Source organism: Vombatus ursinus, unplaced genomic scaffold (genome assembly GCF_900497805.2).
Source record: "Vombatus ursinus unplaced genomic scaffold, bare-nosed wombat genome assembly UNPS02009062.1, whole genome shotgun sequence".
NCBI lineage: Eukaryota > Metazoa > Chordata > Mammalia > Diprotodontia > Vombatidae > Vombatus > Vombatus ursinus.
In genome coordinates, this window is record NW_020948840.1 from 6512330 (window position 1) to 6533919 (window position 21590).

Consider the following 21590-nt stretch of genomic DNA (forward strand, 5'->3'; position numbering starts at 1 on the left):
AAGAATTTGAAAAAGACTGAACAAGTTGTAGTTATGATTGTGATAGAATACTATTGTGCTATAAGAAATGATGAGCAGTATGATTTCAGAAAAACCTGGAAAGACTTAAATGAACTGATACAAAGTGAAGTGAGCAGAACCAGGAGAACATTGTACACAGTAACAGCAACACTGTATAACGATTAACTGTGAGTGACTTAGCTATTTTCAGCAATACAATGATCCAAGACAATTCCAAAGGGCTTAAGATAAAAAATGCTCTCTCTCCAGATAGAGTCTGAATGCAGATTGAGATACACTTTTTAAACTTTTTTTGGGGGGGGGGGGGGGGGTTGGGGGTCTGTGTTTTTTGTTTTTGCAACATAACTAACATGGAAATGTTTTGCATGACTACACACGTATAATCTTTATCAAACTGCTTGCCTTTTCAAGGATGGGGAATGGAGAGAATTTGAACTCAAAATTTTAAAAAAGGGAATGTTAAAAACTGTTTTTACATGTAATGAAAAGAAAAACCTAAGTACAAAAATCTCAAAAAAAGAACTTTTACAGAAAGAAATTTTTTTTTCATTATGGAATTTCTGAAACAAAGAGACAAGTATAGACGTAAAAGCAAGCCTAAAATGAAGATGTTTGTTAAGTAAGGAATGTAGACTTTAACTGGAGTGATTCAGTGATGCTATATCCTTTCTAAGCACATGGTTGTTTACCAGAGCACAAGGCTTGTTTTTGTTTTTAAATCAAAGGCTGATACTTAAAAAGGAAAATCACTGCTTACCAAGACATGGTAGCTAAAGTTTTCATTGAGGTCCAGAAGCTCATCTCATCTGTCACCAAGTTGAGTTCAATAGCTTATCAAAAAGTAGGATGTAAGATATTAATATTACTGATTTTTCTAACTAATGTTTTCATCACTTGTGAGTTGGTCAAACAACTAATAAAAAGATAGGGGTCAGTGTTGGAAAAAAGCTGTAACAATTCTGAGGATTTCAGATAGAAATCTATTATCACAGACTATCAGCCTAAATGAAACTAGCTCCTAATAATTCTGGAATCTAAAAGCTAAGAACTGAAATGCTATACATTGGATGTATAGGTACATATTATTTTAGATAATTTTAAACAAATTATTTTGAAAAGCTTAAGACTTTTGCTGTTCAAAATTCACCTTTTGCATTTCTGTTTTTATGTCATTCTAAGGATATACACTTTGGCACACTGTATTATAAATAATTTTACCTGCTGCTTCCATGCTTTCTCATTCATTATGGTATCAAAAATTACCAAGCATTCTATTTACCTATTTAAAAAGGCAGGGAAATAAGTTCAAATAGCAGTTTTGAATGAACTCTTGAGAATATTCTTGGAGAAGATACTCACAATACTGGGAAAGAAGCGAGGGGAAAAGTAAAAGAAGGATTGTTATTCCCCTAGAAGTCACTTAACTGTCTATTGAGTTTGGCATCTTAATTTTTCTGCCTCTTTAAAGGCTAAACACATTAGTTAATACCTAAAGTGTGTAACATTTGTAGGATGGTTTTATTTTTATTTGTAAGAAATCTTAGTTAAAAAGCCTTATTGAGTGTGATCTAATACTTGAGCCAATGTATTCTCAGCCTTTTCATGTTTCATGAGCTTAAGGATTAAAATTATTGTTCTTTAAACAAATACAAAGTTTGTTTTTTAAAACAAAGGAGGTGATCTTTTAATAATTGGAGTGGTAGGGTCAGAAGCTATATTTCATGGGTTGAGAAGGGAATGAGTTGAGAAAAAGTGGAGGCAACATGTACAGATGGGGGATATATAAATGACTCTTTATAACAGTTTATCAGTGAAAGAGAAGTCAAAGAAGCATTGTCTGAGGACAAAGTTGAGGGAAGGTTTTTTCTAGTTCTAACAGATGACACAGAAAAAGATTAACTTAAATTAAAATTGTGCTGACATAATGACTCCAGTTAAATTAAAGCAGAAATATATGTGATAAAAAACATACAATAATAATAATAATCATACAATAGATAGGAAAGAACTAGGTCTTGGAATCATATAGTCCAACACCATTCATTTTACATAAGGAATATGTAGTTAAGAGATTTATCAACACTTCAAAAGATTCCTGCTTTCATCACCAATACAGATCAAAGCCCATAAAATAGTTTCATATGTTATCCATAGACAAAACAAAACAAAACAAAACAAAAGCCATCTGGTGGCTAAACTTATTTTGTTAAGTCTCTCCTAACTCTGCTAGGTTGGTCTTTTTGTGGAGTTTATACTGAAATTGCCAAATCAGTAGGACTCAAGAGAGCTTGCACTCTGCTGCAACAGCCTTCAAAGACCCAGGTCAACTCTTATGTCATGACGAGGCACTAAAAAGGGCTTTAATGGAAGGTTTTTAATATGAAACATCAAAAAAAAAAGCCAAAAAACAACTCTAGGCTTTTAGATGGCATGGGGAGTTATTTTTGTTTGGTGGTGGGATGCATGAACCTGTCATTTCATTAAGATGGGAAATTATCCAATGTGAACACTTCTTCAGTCTTAGAAATGCCTGGAAAATAGTTTAAGTGACTTGCCCATGGTCACACAGTCAGAACCCAAGTCTTCCTTATTACAAAGGTCACCCCTCCATCCACTATGCCACACTGCCTCTTAGTTCTTTTTTTTTTTTAATAAGTTGCTCTTTTGACATTCAATATAAAGTATTATGCAATAAAATACAATATAAACAACTGGGTCTCTGAGTCTATAATGGACAGGATTTTAAAATGTAAACTAAATTTTAGGACATAAAAGACAGGATCAAAGCCACAAAATCATGATGGAGCAGTTTATGAAGCAAAGAATTCTAGAGTAAAAACAAGTCTGATTCCTTCTGGTCACACCCTGGCCTTTTGGAAATATACATGAAAGTTAAGCATTCATGCCACAACCTGCATACAGTTCCAGCTTCTCCGCCTATGGAGATGCTTCTTGGGTGCTCTTTAAATGAGGTTGCCTGTACAACCTTGGAACCTCGGGCAGAGGCTTTAACAAATCATAAGAGCAAGCAATTTTTATTTTTGGCACTGTCAAAAGTTTTTCCTTACTTTAATTAAAAACTGGTTGATCAAGTTCTTAACTATTATAGAAAATAATTGTTTCAGTAGACAAGCAGCACCAAATATTATCACATTTCCCATGTTTTCCAGCTGTGGTTATGGAAATTTAATTCAACAACCCCTTTTACATATTTAGACCTTTAAAGTTCATAAGATCACAGACTTTAGAGTTGGCAAGAACCTTACAGATCATCTACTCTACCCTCCTCATTTTACAGATTAGGGAACTGGAGCCCAGATAGGTAAAGTGACAAGTGCCCAAAGACACACAGGCAGACACAGGATTAAAACCCAGGTCTTTTAAACTAAAAATCTAGTACTCTTTCTACTAATTATGCCATGTGGTGTTTACAAAGGAGAATATCCAATTTACAGTTTTACAGTTTAAAAAGGAGCAAGTGCCCTACTTACAACTTTTTGGAGTAAGTAATTCAAGAATCATCTCAATTTTTCTGATGAGGAAGCTGAGGTTCAACCAAGTTAAATGACTTGCTCATGGTCACACAATTAGTCTTGTGAATTACACTTTACCTAAGGCCTCCTGGCTCCTGGCTTCAGGGCTCTAAGTACTCTATAGTGCTGCCTCCATGGCTTAAGTATCTACTATGTATGACATACTATTCTAACAGTTTTTGCCCTCAAAGAACTGAAAATTACTCCCCACCCTTGCTCTTTTCTAACCCAAAGAAATAAAGAACACTTTATGCTTTCCAAAGACTGATAAAGTAGGCCCATTGAAGTATATCTGGAGGAAGATTTTAAAGTATAGTATTTAACCTTTCAGGAATTTTGTTTTAAATGTTATCTTTTTGATTCAGACCATAAATATTTCAGTCTGAGTTACTAAACTATTTTAAAAGAAAAAAACTTTAAAGGGGTAAGGGAAGCTTCCTCCTCATAAATAAAATTCTGACCCCCTGTAACAAATAAGAGTTTTCTCCATGATAAGCTTTCATTTCAGCTTCAACCAACCTCAATGCCATACCGCCTTTTAAAAAGCTCTTGGCACTGCCTAGATTTAAAATCTGTTGTGACTTCTCCAAACAAATGCAAGCTGAAAAGGCTTCCACAATGTTGCCAAGAGAGTCAATACTTCACAATTAGTGTTCTAGTCATGTTGGAACAGCAACTTCCTACCTTGTACTACAATTCTTAAGACAAAAGATGTGGTACCTTGTGTCTGGCTTCTTTTGCACCAAAAATTTAAGCTGATAAAATTGCCTCCCTTATCCATTAGAGTACAGTAGAGAAGCTAAGAAATATATGTGAACAACTACAGTACAAAGCATAATGTGTTTCCATTAAAGTTCTTTTCACTAAGTGGAGGTAACCAAGGTTTCTCAAAGACTAAGCCACTGAAGCACAAAATATGGCAACAACTACTAGCATCTATATAGCACTTCACAAATGCTATCTCATTTCATCTTCACAACAACCCTGAAAGGTAGGTGCTACTATTATTCCCATTTTACAGTAGAGGGAACTGAGGTTGGTAGAGGTTAAGTGACTTGACCAGGGTCACATAGCCACTAAATGTCTGAAGTCATATCTGAACTCATCTTCCTGACTCTAGAACCTGTGTTCTATCCATTGGGCAACGTAGCCTAGAGTTTAGAGGCCAGAGAAGCCTATCATCAGGCAGGCCACCACATGACTTTTTTTCCCCAATCAAGTCATTAATACTAAGATATTGCATGAGTATTCATATACATACTAACAGATTTTCTGAAGTTCAGAAGTCTATACAAGTATAAAGGTAAAACATACAACAGAAGTCAAAACTGTTACAGATTATTTAGTGGGGATAGAGAAAAGAGAAAATCAAAGCAAAAAAAGCATGAAGGCTTGACTGAGGTATGATTAAGAAGGGAAAGATTCCAGGTAGTGGGAATAGTGAAAGAAAAAATACGAAGATGGGATAATTTAGGATCCTTTAGGGGGGAAAAAAAGGCAGTAGTTCCACTTGACCAGAGCATTGGGAAACTCAAAGTAGTAGTAAGATAAGATGAGAGGTAGGTTGGGGCTAAACCATGAAGGGCTTTGAGTGCCTGGCATAAGAACCAGTATTTTATTACCTGGTTATGTCTCTCTTAAAAAACAAAAAAAACAAAAAACACTCTTAATCATTAGTTTATGCTTTCTCCATCAAACTGGTATAGAGGTAAAGAAAATATATCTACTATGTAAATTAGACCAGAGGGCCTGAATAATCAACCCAAAGAATTACTAAAGAATTGGATGCGCAAGTTCCCACTATTATGAATAGTCCATGGGGGGAAAAAAGGCACCTGTTACAGTTAAGACCTTTTAGACCATATATCAAATATTGCATTGTAGTTCATGCAAATCACTGTTAGTAAAAGAAGACAGAGCAAAGGCATTGTTTCATCACAGCTGTATTTCTAATACAGACACCATCACCTGAGTGGTATTGCAAGACTATTGTCACATAGTACCTACCCTTACTATAAAGAAAACTGCCAGTAATGGGTGGTAGGCAGCCAACAGTAGAAGCAATGCTAAATGATTTCACTTTTCTTTCAGACATTAGGGATCATGGCCTTGAGCAGCAAAGATGAGTGAGAAGACAAAATTCTACGGCAACATAAGAAAGATCTCTGATGTTCAAGTTGAACATTCCTCGTATCTGCTTTGGAGTCTGGGGGGGGGGAGGCTAAAAAACTAGTAGAGTCATTATTTATTTCCTACCAGAGAACTGCAAGGTCTACAAAGGATTCTGTTCACAACCAAGCCTAAAATGAAGTAGAATGCTATGATCTCAGTCCATAACTTTATCTAGGAGCAGAAAAAGAGTCAACTTTCCTTTGGAAATGTTTAAGTCTAAAAATGAATGAATGCCATAATTATTTATTCAAACACCCATTTTCCTCAAAACTAATTTGTTTCTAGTCACTTATCTGTATAATAAGTCTTATATCTGAAACTATTACCATTATGATTTCTAGGAAATTCACATTAGACTGGCTATTATCCCAAAAGAAAAGGCTCAAATTCAAGTAAACAAAGCAAGAACTCTAAGTGACTTATGTGAATTAAATATAATATTTACCATTTTGAAAATTAAAATTCATAAAATTTAAAAATATGCATTTAATTCATTTAAAATAAGCCTATTACACATTAACATTAGCAACATTTTAAAATTAAAAGTAACTATATTTTCCAAAAAAGTGAAAAGAGTAGCATTGTTTTATATATATTTTTGCAATCTCTTTAATGTCTAGCTTAGAAGACACCTGGATTCTTATATCTGCTTCTGTATTCAATTTGTTGTGATTTGTTTTACTGAAGTATAAAAAGAAAATCCAGCCACACACATTAACATTGTTGGAAAAGGGAGGGATAATTTAATAGGCAAATAATGGTTTTTTACTATTATTAAAATAGTCTTAACATTATAGACTTCCTGAAAGGGTCTCAGGGACCTCCAGGATGGCTCAGACCACACTTTTGAGAATTGCTAATGTAGACAACAGGAATCCCAGGGTAAAAGCTAAATGGGACAAGGACATGGACTCATTCCCCAAGGCACTAAAAAATGGTTCCCAACAGACCAAAAGAAGTAAAGTTACTACTCCTATCTTGGCACTGGCCAACTGGGCCAACAGCAGGTATAAAGAAATTCTAGATCCAAAATATCAGTGCCTCATGACTCTCCGATTCTTCCTAGAAGTGAGGCATACAATATCTGGTTGTTCTGAAATGAGTACAATACAAAGATAATCAAGAGTTAATTGCATATATCACTCTCTTTTTTGCACAGGGAGAAGGACTATGGTTATGGAATGTTGCATATAAGACAGACTCCACTGATGTGCTGGTTAGTTCCCGAATCACTCCTCCTCCTTTTTTTTTTTTTTTTGTTACAAGAGATGACTGGGGAGTATAGAAGAATGGGGAGGCTTCTATTTGGAAATGAAGGCAATGAAACAACAAAAGGTATAAATATCTTTTTAAAAGTTAATTGTATAACAAAATTGTTAAATATTTCTAAAGTATTTCTATTATCCAATCATGTTAGTAAATCACACAGAATCATATACATAAAATGTGATTAGTTTTAACTGTTTACAACCAACATGTAATACAAATAGTTTACAAAGTAATTAAAAGGCAGTATTATTTTACAGAGTTGAGAAAATCTAGTTATGAAAGTTTATGCCTAAAGCAAACTTTCGCTTAATATATTCAAAACCACTTTTAAAAGACTTTTTTTGGGCAGCTAGGTGGTGCAGTGGAAAAAGCACCGGCTCCTGAAGTCAGGAGGACCTGAGTTCAAATCCCGCCTCAGACCACTGACTAGCTGTGTGACCCTGGGCAAGTCACTTAACCCCAACTGCCTAAAAAATAAAACTTTTTTTTTTCACTCCACTACCTTCTATATCTAACAGACTAAAAAAAAAAAAGAATTATTTCTGTGATACCATTTTCTCAATTCCACAAGCATTTATTAAGCTTCTTCTATATTCAAGGTATTGGGCTTACAAAGACAAAAAGCCACAGTCCCTAAGTGTCCAGGGAACTGAAATCTACAGAGGGATATAAGTAAATAAATATGTAATAAGGTTTCCCAGGTTATACCTGAGGTAAATCTGGAAAAAAGGATGGGGATGCAGGGTCTAGCAGAATCTTTAATTCCCAAACATCTTTTTTACAAGCTTTACTAACTTTAAGATGATGTTTTAATTAGGCTCTACCTTTCTGTCCCATTTAAAGCATCTAATTTAAACTTAAGCTTTAAAAAAAAGTATATTTCACTGGTCTGGGGGAGATGTCCATAAATTCTTATGCCAGTGTATAAATATAATTCTGCATTTATACAGCATTTACCATGATATGTTATTGCCAAAATTGGCTTATCTTTGGGGTTTGCCTTCTCCACTATTTATTTAGACACTAGGAAAACCTGCAGTACACTAACTTCCTGACCTTTATAAAGTAAACCAACTTGTTAGAGATACTACAGTAGTCACTCAATAAGTACTTGTTGTCTAGGAGTCCAAAGACCTAGATTCCATAATGGTGCTCTTTCCACTGACGGGCACTACCTTTATACCAAAAATGTTAATGTAAATCTTAAGCTCGTGGATCATACCCAATTTGATTGTTTTTACAAACCATTCTTAGATCACAGGTTTGGCCTATGGGTCATAGTTGCTAACCCTTGTTCTAAAACAACATCTTATACAGAATAAGTTCCCTTCAATTGCAATATAAATATCTCAACATGACAAAAGTCTGTGAATTTCCAAAAATCCACAAATATCAAAACCCTATCTCTACTCTGAAATAAGCAAAAGCCAATTAAATACTTTGTGTTAAATTTGAAATGGTTTGTGCGAGTCATTTTAATGGTAGTTTTCCTAGAAGCACAGATTCCACCCTGTCTTTTATTTCTGAAATACACTTTAGTACAGGAGTAGTTTCCAAATTCAAGTTAAAATATGTAACTCTACAAAAAAAGTTATAACTATTGAAGATCATTTCAACCACTGAAAAAGCAATGATACATTCTGAAGCATCTGAAAACAGGAAATTTGAAATAAGTTTCATATTGAAATAAATGGCTTCATCTATATCCAGAGAAAGAACTGATGGACTCTGAACATAGATGGAAGCACACTGTTTTCACTTTCTTTATTTTTTTAGTGGTTTTTTCCTTTTGGTCTGCTTCTTTTTTCACAACTATGACTAATATGGAAACATGTTTTACATGACTGCACATATATAACCTCTATCAAATTGCTTACCATTTTAGGAAGAGGGGAGAGAGGGAAGGAGAGGGAAAAATTGGAAACTCAAAAATTTTGTAAAAATGAATGTTAAATTGTCTTTATGTATAATTAGAAAAAACAAAATACTACTAAAAAAAAGGAGGGAAGGAAAGAAGAAAGGAAGGAAGTAAAAAAGAACTTCCATAAGTGCCTATATTAGGAGAAAACCAAACTGGGCCAGGTTCTGTTACAGCCCTTTTGGGACCAACCCACTCCCTTGTCCACAACAGAGTGAAGGAAGGTAACTATAAACTTCTTTTTAAAGAAAAGAAGGTAACTATGTAGTCTCAACAATAGACCTAGAACCAGAGGGTAGAACTATTAATTGGTTCTCTGGCAACTTTTCAACCCAATAGGCTACCAGCACTATTAAAAGTCCTCAAGACAACTATTCAGGAGTAGCTAGTATGGAAGACCTGAGCTCAAATCCAGACTCAAGACACTTTACTGGTTGTGTGACCCTGGGCGAGTCACTTAACCTGTTTGCCTAAATTCACTGAAGAAGGAAATGGCAAACAACTCCAGTATCTTTGCCAAGAAAACCCCATGGACACTATTGGCATGCTGTGGTCCAAGGAGTCGCAGTCAGACATGACTGAACAACCAAGACTGAATCCTCAAAGCACATACAAAAGACATGAAAATATTATTATTGGCTCTTCAGAGTCAGTAAAATGCTATGAACTGAAGTCAGTTTGAGCCAGGGAAAACTTTTAATAGCAACATAGAATTGAAAGTCAGTGATCCCTACCTATGTACCAGCATATTAAGTCACACACACAAAAAAAATGACAAGAAGACTTTCTTGATTTGGTTTGATCTTACTTATACATACCTAGCTATGTTATGCACAAAGAATGTATTCAACAAATACTAATTAATTACAGTGACAAGATCAAATGTAAGAGCTACCAAGTGACAAATGACAAATTCCTCTATATTTCTGAATTTGAACCCATTCCAGAAATCTCTTTCCAGAAGTAACTTCACCAGAATCACTTATGAGCCAAATATCATTTGAATGGTAAAATAAGCTTGTTAGTATTAATGATAGCTAACATTTACATAGTGCTTTAAGATTCGCAAAACACAACCGAAGCCTTAGAACATAAAACCAGCTTAGCAGCATTAAATACTTTGTATGGACATCAGGATACTTTTAAAAAACAGCTATTTGATAGTTAACTGCAGGTAACTACAAACAGGCTGGGCAAAAGGAATACTTTAAATGTTAAAACTACAATATAAGTATGAGAAACAGCAACAGATCTGGAGCAGTGAGAAATAAAATGGACCTTAATCACAGAATTTGAGAGTTGGAAAGAACCTTACAAGACATCCAGTCAGCTTGATCCATACATCACAGAATGAATCCCCACCATCATCTGCCCAGTAAGACCTTCAAGAAGGTTGAACTCAGTCTTTGCACTTTTGAAAAGTTCTAATTGTTAGGAAGTTGCTCTTGGCATCAAGGTTAAATTGGCCTCTTTGCAACTTCCACAAACTGCTCCTGATCCTCTCTTCTATTAATAACAGCTAACATTTATACAGTACTCTTTATAAAGTACTTTATAGGTGGTATTTGATTCTTACAAAAACCCCAAGGTAGCTATTCGTCCAGAGTCACCAGCTAGTGTCTTAAGCCAGCATTTGAATTTAGGTCTTTCCCACTTCAGGTCCAGCACTCTAGAATACCCAGCTGCTTCCAGCTTGCCAAGATACTTTTGGATCCCAACTCTGTTCCTCTCAGCTTTCTGTCACCTGCAAATTTGATGAGCATAACATCATGTCTTTATCCAATTGATCCACTGATGAAAATGTTAAACAGCACAGATCCCTGTGGCACTCTTTTTGGTGGGCTCCTGCCAAGTTGACAAGGAAGCATTAGGAACTACTCCTTCAGACATCTACGGTCATATGAAAAAATGCTCTAAATCACTACTGAATAGAGAAATGCAAATTAAGACAACTCTGAGGTACCACATCACACCTATCAGATTGACTAACATGACAAACATGCTGGAGAAGATGTGGGAAAATTGGAACATTAATGCATTGTTTGTGGAGTTGTGAACTGATCCAACCATTCTGGAGAGCAATTTGGAACTATGCCCAAAGGGCTATAACACTTTGTGTACCCTTTGACCCAGCAATACCACTTCTAGGTCTGTATCCCAAAGAGATCATAAAAAAGGGGAAAGTACCCACATGTACAAAAATATTTATAGCAGTTCTTTATGTGGTGGCCAAGAATTGGAAATTGAGGGGATGCCCATCAACTGGGGAATGGCGGAACAAGTTGTGGTTTATGAATGTAATGGAGTACTATTATTCTATAAGAAATGATGAGCTGGCAGACTTCAGAAAAACCTGGAAAGACTTATATGAACTAATGTTGACTGAAGTGAGCAGAACCAGGAGAACATCGTACACAGTAACAGCAACATTGTGCGATGTCCAACTTTGACAGACTTAACTCTTCTAAGTAATGCAAGGATCTAAGACGATTCCAAAAGATTTCTGATGGAAAATGCTATCCACATCCTGAGAAAGAACTATGGAGTCTGCATGCAGATTGAAGCATACTATTTTCTCTCTCTCTCTCTCTTTTTTTTTCTTCTTTCTCGTGGTTTTTCCCTTTTGTTATGATTCTTCTTTCACAACATGACTAATGTGGAAATGTTTAATATGATTGTACATGTGTAGCCTGTATCAGATTGCACACTGTCTTGGGAAGAAGGGAACAGAGGAAGAGGGAAAATTTAGAACTCAGAATCTTATAGAAGTGAATGTTGAAAACTAAAAACAAATAAATAAAATTTAAAAAAAGAATTACTCTTTCAGTCAAGCCATTCAGCCAATTCTGGATCCACCTGATTGTATTGTTGTGTAATCTATATCTCACCATCTTCTCTACAAGAAATACAACAGATTCTTTATCAAAAGTTTTGCTGAAAGTTAGGTACACACATTCCCCTCATTTACTAGTTTAGCAACCCTTTCAAAAAAGGAAATGAGGTTACTCTGGCATGCCCTTGACAACCACAAGGTAGAACTTTGTAATCACTACTTCCTTTTTAAGGAGTTCATGAACTATCTCTTTAATGATTTATTCTAGAATTTTCCCAGGAATCTAAGTCAACCTGTCTAGATGAACTTGTAGATTCTCTTCTCTTCATTTAAAAAAAAAAATCAAGAAATTTGTTCTTCACCAATATTCTCTATTTTCCATGATTTTTCAATTATCACAATGGCTCACTAATCATATCTGCCAGCTTTTCAGAAACTGAGAGTATAGTTCAACTAGGCTAGGTGACCGGAATTCATCAAGGGCAGGTAGGAAGGGTACATTAATATCTTATTTATTTTGGATATCAACTCTGTTAGTCAATTTTGTGCTATCATTTTCTCTGATCATCTAGTCACAGAATTGAGTTGGAAGAAATACTAAATACTACATAGTCCAACCCTTACTTTTAGTATAAATCACTTTACATCACAGACAAGTGGTTGGTTATCCAGCTTGTAGATGGGAGAAGGGAGGGCAAAGACAAGCTCATTCAATTTCAACTGCCACCACACCACTATGAAGACTCGCAAACCTTATCTTTAGTCCTCATTTTTGAGCTTCAAATGTATATGTATATGTGTGTATATATATGTGTATGTATATATATACACACACACACACACACACACACACACATATCCTCCTACATATAGGGTTTTTAACCCAGTGCCTATGAACTCTGTGTCTATATACATATAGACACAGATATGTATAAAATTGTATTTCAATATAATTGGTTTCCTTTGTAATCCAATATAGCTTATTTTATGCACTTAAAGATATTCTAAGAAGAGGTCCACAGGTTTCAACAGACTGCTAAAGGGGTCGATGACACACAAAAAGGTTAAGAATCTCCAAACCATGGGGCAGCTAGGTGACGCAGTGGATAGAGCACCGACCCTGGAGTCAGGAGGACCTGAATTCAAATCAGGCCTCAGATACATTACACTTACTAACAGTGTGACTCTGGGCAAGTTACTTAACCTCATCACCTAGCAAAAAAAAAAAAAAAAAAAATCTCCAAACCAAGCTAAACTTTCCCCTTCAGTTGACTATAATTTCCATATTTTCTTGTAGCACCACAGTCCTCCCATGATCTCTGTTCCCAAATCCAGTTTGCCTGGGTTGGCCAAACCCTGTTAATTTCACTTCTAATATCTCAAATATCCATAGCCTTCTTGTTATTCCCATGCATTCAAACCAGTATAGGTCTTCTGTTTCTTACTCCAATCTGTCTTTTATGCTTTCAGAAAGATCTTTTTCGTGGAGAGACCTGGTTTTATTGCTCCTCTGATTAAAAATCTTTAGGGGCTCCTTTGGTTATAGAAGTTCAAATTCCTTTGCATATCATTCAAAGCACTCTACCTTTCCAAGCACCACCTACCTTTCCAGCTTTTTCCCAAATTATTCTGGTTCACCACATGACTCATCCAAATCAGACTATTTTTTGCTATTCTGTCTTTGCTTATGTCATTTCTTATACCTATTCCATAAGCCTTTTCTGGTCTCCTGGGTCTCATCTTTCCCTTCAATCTCATCTAGTACTGTTTCCCACCCTTCTAAAATACTTAGGTATTACTTATCCATGTGTTTTATGCCACAAATATACTGTATAAACTCGAAGATATAATGTACATGTGCACTATATTATCTTAACTTTCTTTTATTTTCTCCAGCACCCAGAACAATGCTCAGCATACAGAAGTTGCTAAAATTCGCTGATAAATGAATGAATTTAGGACAACAAGGAACTCTTTTACTTGTAGTCATACTTATATTGGTTTTAAATTCTCTTGATCCATTCTGTTCTCTCTGGTTTAATCTTGGCATCATTCTCCTTGATAGAGAAAAACAGATATAACAGAAATCAAGGCCTCACTCTGGCTACAATGACTCAGTAAAGCACTCTTCTGACCTAATGGGAAAGGAAAAATGTCTTATCATTTAGGGAAATAACACTGTGGCCCATTCAATCGAAGGTAATTTCATAATTAACTTAAAATGTCAGCTATGCTTAAACTTATTATGAAAATGTAAGGTTAAAGCCCTCTTGGAGTTCAAAGACAAACACTATAAAAACTGAAAATCTTTATTACCATCCATCATCTTGGGAGAAAAAGCATCCTTCTCCAGTTATACACACACACACACACACACACACACACACACACACACACATCACTTTGAAACTAGTATGCCATATTTCCTGAGAATGCATAATATGCTATTTAGATTGCAAAATAGTCTATTGCCTTCTTGCATTTTATATTTTAAGGCTTTATGACATGTACTAGTCTAAACCACAAAAGTAGAAATGCCACACAAATGCATACTAATCATTTTTTAAAGTTAAATTTAGTCTTTCTGGGTTTTTTTTCTGTTTATTTTTCTTTCATGACAGATTTGAAGATAATATCATGAAGAAAGTTAAAGCGCTATAACAGAATTTTGATATAATAATAATTAATAATAGTTAACATTTATATAGTGCCTGTTATGTGTCAGGCACTGTACTAATTGCTTTACAATTATTATCTCATTTAATTCTCACAACCCTAGAAGGTAGGTGCTATTTTCATCCCTGTTTTTTTCAAATGAAGAAACTGAGGCAAACAGAGGTTAAGTGACTTGCCCAGGGTCACTGCGACTAGATTTGAGCTCAGGTCTTCCTGACTCCAAGCCAGTGGTCTATCTGATGTCACCAAACTGCCCCATTTTCACCACTCTAGTCCTGCTAGCTTTCCTGTATGAAGGTTTAAAAAAAAAAAAAGCACTCTGGTATAGGGAGTCAAGGCAAGACCACACAGAGTGGGGTCAGAGGTCCAAGGTTTAAATCAGGATTCTGTAACTTACTCTCTGACCTTGGGTAGTCACTTAATCTCTTTGGCTTCAGTTTCCTCACCTGCAAAATGAGGGGGCTAGCCTAGTTGACCCAAGGTCCCTTTTGAGCTTTGGATCTGTGATCTTTAGATATCTTGTGTAATTGGACTATCTCTAAGTTACCTTCCAGCTTTAGATTTATAATCCTAAATTGTCTTGTATGGGAGCTTTGCCTACAGCACTGTTAATCAGTTCCACCAGACACTATGAGAAATTGACATGTACGAAAAATGTTGTATAGCAGTGCTGAGTATAATACACACTATGTTGCTTTTATCAGAAGAGGTCTGGATAGCCTGTGACAGTTATGAAAATTAGCTCAACTTGAAATGTGAAGTTAAGCTATTTGTAGATCACTGAGAAAAATATCACACTACAATCCTTATTCAAGAAAGAAAAAAATAATACAGCTATACCAACTTCCAGGACATGAATGATGCTAACTTTATGGAATTTGACATTTGTTTAAAAAAAGCTGAAAAAGTTCTTTAATTTTTAAATTAAGATATTTAGTTACTCAGAATCATAAGAATGTTCAAGAAGTCATATATTTTGTTATTTAAGGTACCTGATAAAATAGTGCTTTAGGTAAAGTAGTTTTGAATTATAAGATGATTAAAAAAAGAAACAACCCAAAAATATTTGAACATTCTAGCATGGAGAAAAAGTTGATGCTGAAAAGATGTTTTATTATAGACCTAAAAGTACTAACCATATAGGGGGTTTAAAACAAACAAACAAAAAACTTTCAAGTGAATGCTTTAAGAATTAATTAGGGTAGCAAAACGAGAGTTGAAGGAACCCTGGTTTTGGAATCGGCAAATGAGTTTGAATCCAGATTCTATTTCTTGTCCTTTGGCTCTTGGTGAATTTCACCTCTGTAAAATTAGGGTCTGTACTGAATGGCATTCAAGGTCCCTTCTGCCGCTAAATTAATGATGTCATGACTATAGATAGATGATTTAGTTAAGAAGTTGTTTGTCCAACAAATTGGAAAATAATCGTTATATAACCACATCAACTGGATAGATTACTTCGCTACATTCTAAGCTTACGAGCAAAGTAATACCAGCACGCGAGAGTTGTGCTAAAGTAGTTCCAGATCATATTTAGTTCTTTCTAGTGTCAAAAAGATAGATATATCTTTCACCACTTAGGGAAGGATAACAATAATAAAACAAAAATACAGTTGGTTAATACCTTACTATCATGGAACAACAGATATGAATTTAAATAGTCCTTAATCATTCAAATTTGAAATATGCATTTCAGGCTTAACTATCCATCTTCAGGAAGCTTTCATAACAGTAAAATCAAGTCTCCTGGCATTCAAGGTCGTACACAATCTATTGTTGCCCTACCTTTCCAACCCTGTGTCACGCTATTTACCTATCCTTGGCTTACAAACTCTACTCAAGGCAAACAATTAAGCGAAGTTCCAATAAGTTAACATTAGTCACATAGCTTGATGCTAGTCAACAAAAAACTCTCTAGTTTAAAGATTATAAAAATTACATAGTGGTATGACAGTGCAATAAGGACAGGACATGATTTTGCTTTCCTGCTTTGTCATTATAAAATGAAAATTTCCATCTATTAACCAATATTTAATTGGCCTATTGGACAATTTATTTTCCTAAATGCTGCTTCTAGCATTTTAGTTTGTCAAAACAACCGAGTAAGGGCAGCAAAGTTGATGTAAGAAAAGATAAGGGGGGGGGGATGGCGGTATAAACCTTGTGTAAACAGTTACATCTATCTTTAATTAGCCAGTTTTGTTGAGCTGGTAAATCAGGTTAAGCTTTATTTAAAGGAAGAGTTTTAAAATGTTCACTTAGTCACCAGCGCGTAATGGCTCCTGAGGACTGTAACTGCACACAGAACAAGTCTTTTCTACTTTATTAGCTCTTATTTTAGTATGTCTCCGTAACACAAACGCTAGTAAATCTGAGTATCTCCTAAAGGGGATGGGAAGAAAAGCAATGTTGGGGCCAACTGCTTGTCTGCACCCACAGTAACACACTAGAGAGAACAGTTCAAAGGTGCATTTCCTCTAAGTCCCGAAGAAGTAGTTTGTATGTGGATTCTAAGTAGGGGACCCCGCCCTCCCCTCCTCTCCCCCGCACTGCGACCCCTGGGGAGGGGGGGGCACCCCTAGCAAGTGGCCCCTAAAGCCGAGAAGGGGTGGCCCGTGGGGGGAGGAGGGTGCTGTCCAAGGGCAGCTTCCAAGGAAGCCCAGGTCTGGGACCGTCTTGCCCTGGGGAGGTCTTGGCCCCCCTCGGGCTGCGCCCCACCCAGGCCCCGGCACTGCCCGAGGACGATGGAGGAGACGCTCGAACGGACGGTGACGGGCTCACCGGATGTAGGGAGAGGCGGCCGCCAGGATGTTCTTCTGCACTGGGATCTCCTCGCCCTCCAGCACCAGGTGCGCGTCGCAGAAGCGGGCCTCCTCTCGGAACGAGCTCAGGGCGCGGAGAAGCCGGGCGGCGTGCTGAGGGTCCGACACGGCGCTGCCCTCCGCCATCCTGCTGCCTGCGTTGCCTGCCCCTTCTCTACCCCGTCTCCTGGGGGCCGCCGCCGTCGCAGCCTCAGTGTCCCCCCAACGCGTCCTGCAGCGGCGCTCCGGCTGTCACTCTTCACGCGCACTCCTTCGTTCTCTCGCTCACGGGCAGGAAAACAACGGAAGGAGCGCGAGGCGAACTAGGTAATAGCCCGACTGCGCCATTAGCAATGCGTTGAGGAGGTAAGGTGGGGGCCAGCCCGCCCTCAGGCTCTTTTAACGGATCCGAGAGCAGGGTGTCATCATTCCGCGACTGCCCCGCCCTCCGCGTGCGCCCGACAGCGTATCACAGGCTTCCTCCAAAACTCCGCCCTTTTCTCTCTGGAGTTGAGACTAAGCGGGGTATCCCGAGCTAGTAGCAGGAGGAAGCGAAGCGGCCCGGGTTGGGTGGGTTGGTGAAAGGGGTGTCCTCCCAAGTCCTTCACACCCCTGGGAGAAGGCGGAGCTCGGGCAGGTCCATCTCTTTCGCGGAAGAGGGGAGGTGCTGTCCAACTCACTTTGAGAAGTGGGCGGAGCTTGGGCCTGCCCACCTCATTCTCGGGAGGGGGTGTCTTAGTCTTGCTCAACTCGCACTGCGGAGGGCGGAGCTTGGGCTTGAACCTCAAGGGAGTTCGGGAGGTCTCCCTTCGTACTTAAGATGGGCGCTCTGCGCTGGGGGTGAGCGGGACTGAGCGGGGCTGAGGATGGACGCGGGCCGGTGGGCCTCATTAACGGGAGTGAACCTTATCTCTAATTCGCTAGAGGGGCGCTCCTCTTTAGAAGGACCGGCCTGTCTCGTTAGAGGTAGACGCTTGCCCCTCCCACCTCCCTCGCAGGAGGCGGGGCTCGGGCCTCGTTCACCTGTGGGGGCGGGGCGGGGTGTCGGTGTTTGCTCCTGCAGAGAGACTCGACCCCTCCTGCCCCCCCCACCCCCGTTGGACTGGCTTCCTCCTCCCCTCCCGAGGCTTGTTCCTTGTCGTGGGAGCCTGCAACCCGGGCCTGCTGGGCCGTGGGAGCGCAGGGCGACCTCTTAGAGGTGGTCACGCTGGCTTTGCTGAGGACTGACCTAGTGACGAAGGCATGGTGGACCAGCCTACCCACTGTCTGACCAACTGACCGAGGCGACAATGACCACCCCATTGGCTGGTTGGGTCCGCCTTGGGCTGGCTGCCGGAGGGAGGACAGCTTGAACACTGAGGGTGGAAGACAGGGGCAGTGGAAAGAAAGCACCAGGTTTGGAAGCAGAGGACCTGGATTCCAGTGTGAGCTCTGCTATTTATTGCCTATGTGAGTTTGGACAAGTCACTTCACCTCTCTGGGCCTCAGTTTCTCTGTCTGTGAAAGGTGGATGAGATGACCATTCTAGCTGTAAATATGGCCTCAGGCATTTACAAGCTGTATATATTTACTATATTTACAATCAAGTCAACCTCTGACCGTCTCAGTTTTCCTCAGATGTAAAATGGGATAGCACCTAGAGGACTTGTTAGGATCGACTGAGATAGTAGTTTTAAAGCACTTACCACAGTGCCTGGCACATAGCAGGTGCTTAATAAATGCTTCTTCCCTTAAATCCATGATCTTGTTACTTACTGAAGAGGGAGGTGATGCTGGGGTAAGAGTTATGAGGCACAGTATCTCAGGGTAGTATGGGACTCAGAGGTCATATGTTGTCCCTTCACCTCCAGGATTGGTGCAGGAAACCTTTCCACAACATCCTCTAGCATGTAAAGGGCCAGGCTCCACTTGTATTCTTCTAAGTGATACTGAGCAGAGAGATTGGAGAAGGATGATGGAAGCGAGGCAGACCTCTCTCTGGTCACTATGACTTGCAACACTCCTTTGGTCCCTTCTAGGTATTAGCTGCAGCTCTGTAAATGTAATCTAGTGCTTTCCACACTCTTAATAAAGAGGAAGGGCAATCCTATGTCAGAACTAGAAAGGTCTTCATAGACCATCTTATTTTACAAGTAGGAAATTAAGGCCCAGAGAAGGGAAGTGATTTGTCTAAGGTCACACAGGAGTTAATGGTAGAGTCCAGAATTAGTATGCAGGTTTTCCTCATCCCAGACCAAGTCACACTCCACTATACTCCAGTAGTAAATTCCTTGTTTAAAGGAGGGTATTTGTGTTGTTTTATAGTGAAACCTTTGACAAGGTTTTATAATCTTCCCAAATGAGCCATAGACTTCTTGAAGGTTAGACCCATATCTTATACTTCTTTGTATTCCTGTCAGTCTTAAGCATGTAGTAAACAGTCCGTAAATGCTTATTGTTTGGTAGGAATGATTACTCTGTACCAAAAGCTCCCAGAAAACTAAAGCTCAAACAACAGAAACACTAACATAGATCTAGTTACTTGATGAAGGTGATAATGAATCATACAAAGGGGCTGCTAGTGTGACTGGGAAGACTGTAAAATGTGAGAATTAGGTATGCTTCTTTGTAAAGGTGGATCTTGGGTATTGTTTTAAAGGAGTTGGGGAAAGAAATGTGTTTTGATAGAAAAGAAAAAATATTTAGGGAAGTGGGTAATAGAGGATGATTCATGAGTGAAATGGCCATTTTATTTGACCCAAAATTTTGACAAGTCACTTAGGATCATAATTGCATGAGATCTTAGACTTTGGGCTGAAAGGAACCTAACAGGTTGTGAATAGTCCAAAGTCTCACAAGTAGTAAGTGAAAGGCCTGGGTTTCAATTCAGATCTAACTCCAAATCCATCCTCTCTCACCTATATCACAGTGCTTCATTCTTATCCCTGCACATTAGTTTAATACTCTGTAGGATGAGAGGTCAGAGGTCCCTTATAGTGGTGACATACTATCAGTTTTTGTCCTTTTTTTTGTTCTATTTTTTGTCCTTGTGTGGTAGGAATGAATTGGGTCCCAAAAGCAATTAGGCAGTATTTGAAGATGGCAATTTAGGTAAAACAGAATCCAGTGGTTCAGGGCCTTTAGGCCTGTGATTAGAAACTTAAATATATTTCTAAAAGTTTTTGGGAACTATCATAAGCTTTTGAGAAGGCAGCAATAAGTACAATGACACAATTCTTGTAAGTACTTGAACTGAATTGAAAGTTGTTGCTGGTGAGGGAATTCAGCTAAAAAAACATTACATACTATATGTAGTCCATTATTATAGGTGCTGGATGTACAAAAATGAAAAACAGCCTGGTCATTGGCCTGAAGAAGGTTATAGCCTAATAGTGGGGATAAGACACGTAGGTAAATAACACCAACAACAACTAGAAAGAATGTGATGAAAGGAACAGAACAGAGGTCTAGAGGAAATGAAATCTGAAGTTGATGAAAGTGGTTTTCAGCTGAGAGATCAGGTTAAGATTGTATGAGAGGAGAATTTCAGTGCATGGAGATATAGAAGGAGTGTGTTCCCAGGTACTGAGAATACTTTGCTTGAATGCTGAAGAGGGCAGACAAAGAACTAGAAACACTCAGTAGTACAATTTGGCTAGAACAGAGTGCATAGACAAGAGCAGAACAAAGTAAAAATGAAAAGGAAGTTATAAAAATGATGTTGGAAGAGACCTCAAAGGTCATTTAGTTTAACCTCCTCTAGAGTCTAGGACAGATGAGGAAACTAAATTCTAGGGAGGTTGAGAGATTTGCTGCAGGCTATACAAGTAGTAAGGGGGCAGAGATATTAGGATTCAACCTCCAGCCTTTTGATTCCCAATCCAATATTTTTTTCTGTTTGTCATATACCACTTATCTCTTTGGGAGCCTGATTATAAAGGGCCTCAAATACCAAGCCAAGAAGTTTTTGTTTTATATTGACAATGGGGAGGCACTAAACGTTTCTGAATGGAAAAGACCACTAAGTATGACAGATTTGTGTGACAGCAGTCCTTTCTGCAGTATACTTGTGTATATAAAAACTATCCTTCGATTTTACTGATGATGTAGCAGTAGCACGTTGGATTTTGAGTGGGAAGATCCAGGTTTGAGTTTCATTTCCACTACTTACTAGTTTTGTGAGCTTAAGCAAACCTTAATTACCTCATCTGTAAAATGGGGACAATAATACTACTGTTACATAACTCATGGGGTTGTTGTACAGATCAAATGATAAAATATAAATGAAACTGCTTCAGATTCTCAAAGTACAATGTAAATGAGAACTACTAAGCTCTTCTAAGGGTTTATATGGAATGTACTATCTCCTTCTGGGATATTAGAGTTTA

General features: G+C 38.1%; 1 protein-coding gene across 1 annotated transcript in view; it reads right to left on the bottom strand.

Moving 5' to 3' along the window:
• Positions 1-17370, bottom strand: part of GAN (gigaxonin) — a 69120-nt gene extending 51750 nt beyond the window's left edge. Inside the window, exon 1 of the mRNA XM_027850468.1 lies at positions 17204-17370. Coding sequence (XP_027706269.1) covers positions 17204-17370 — 167 coding nt within the window. The remainder of the gene's footprint in view (positions 1-17203) is intronic.
• Positions 17371-21590: the final 4220 nt, after the last annotated feature.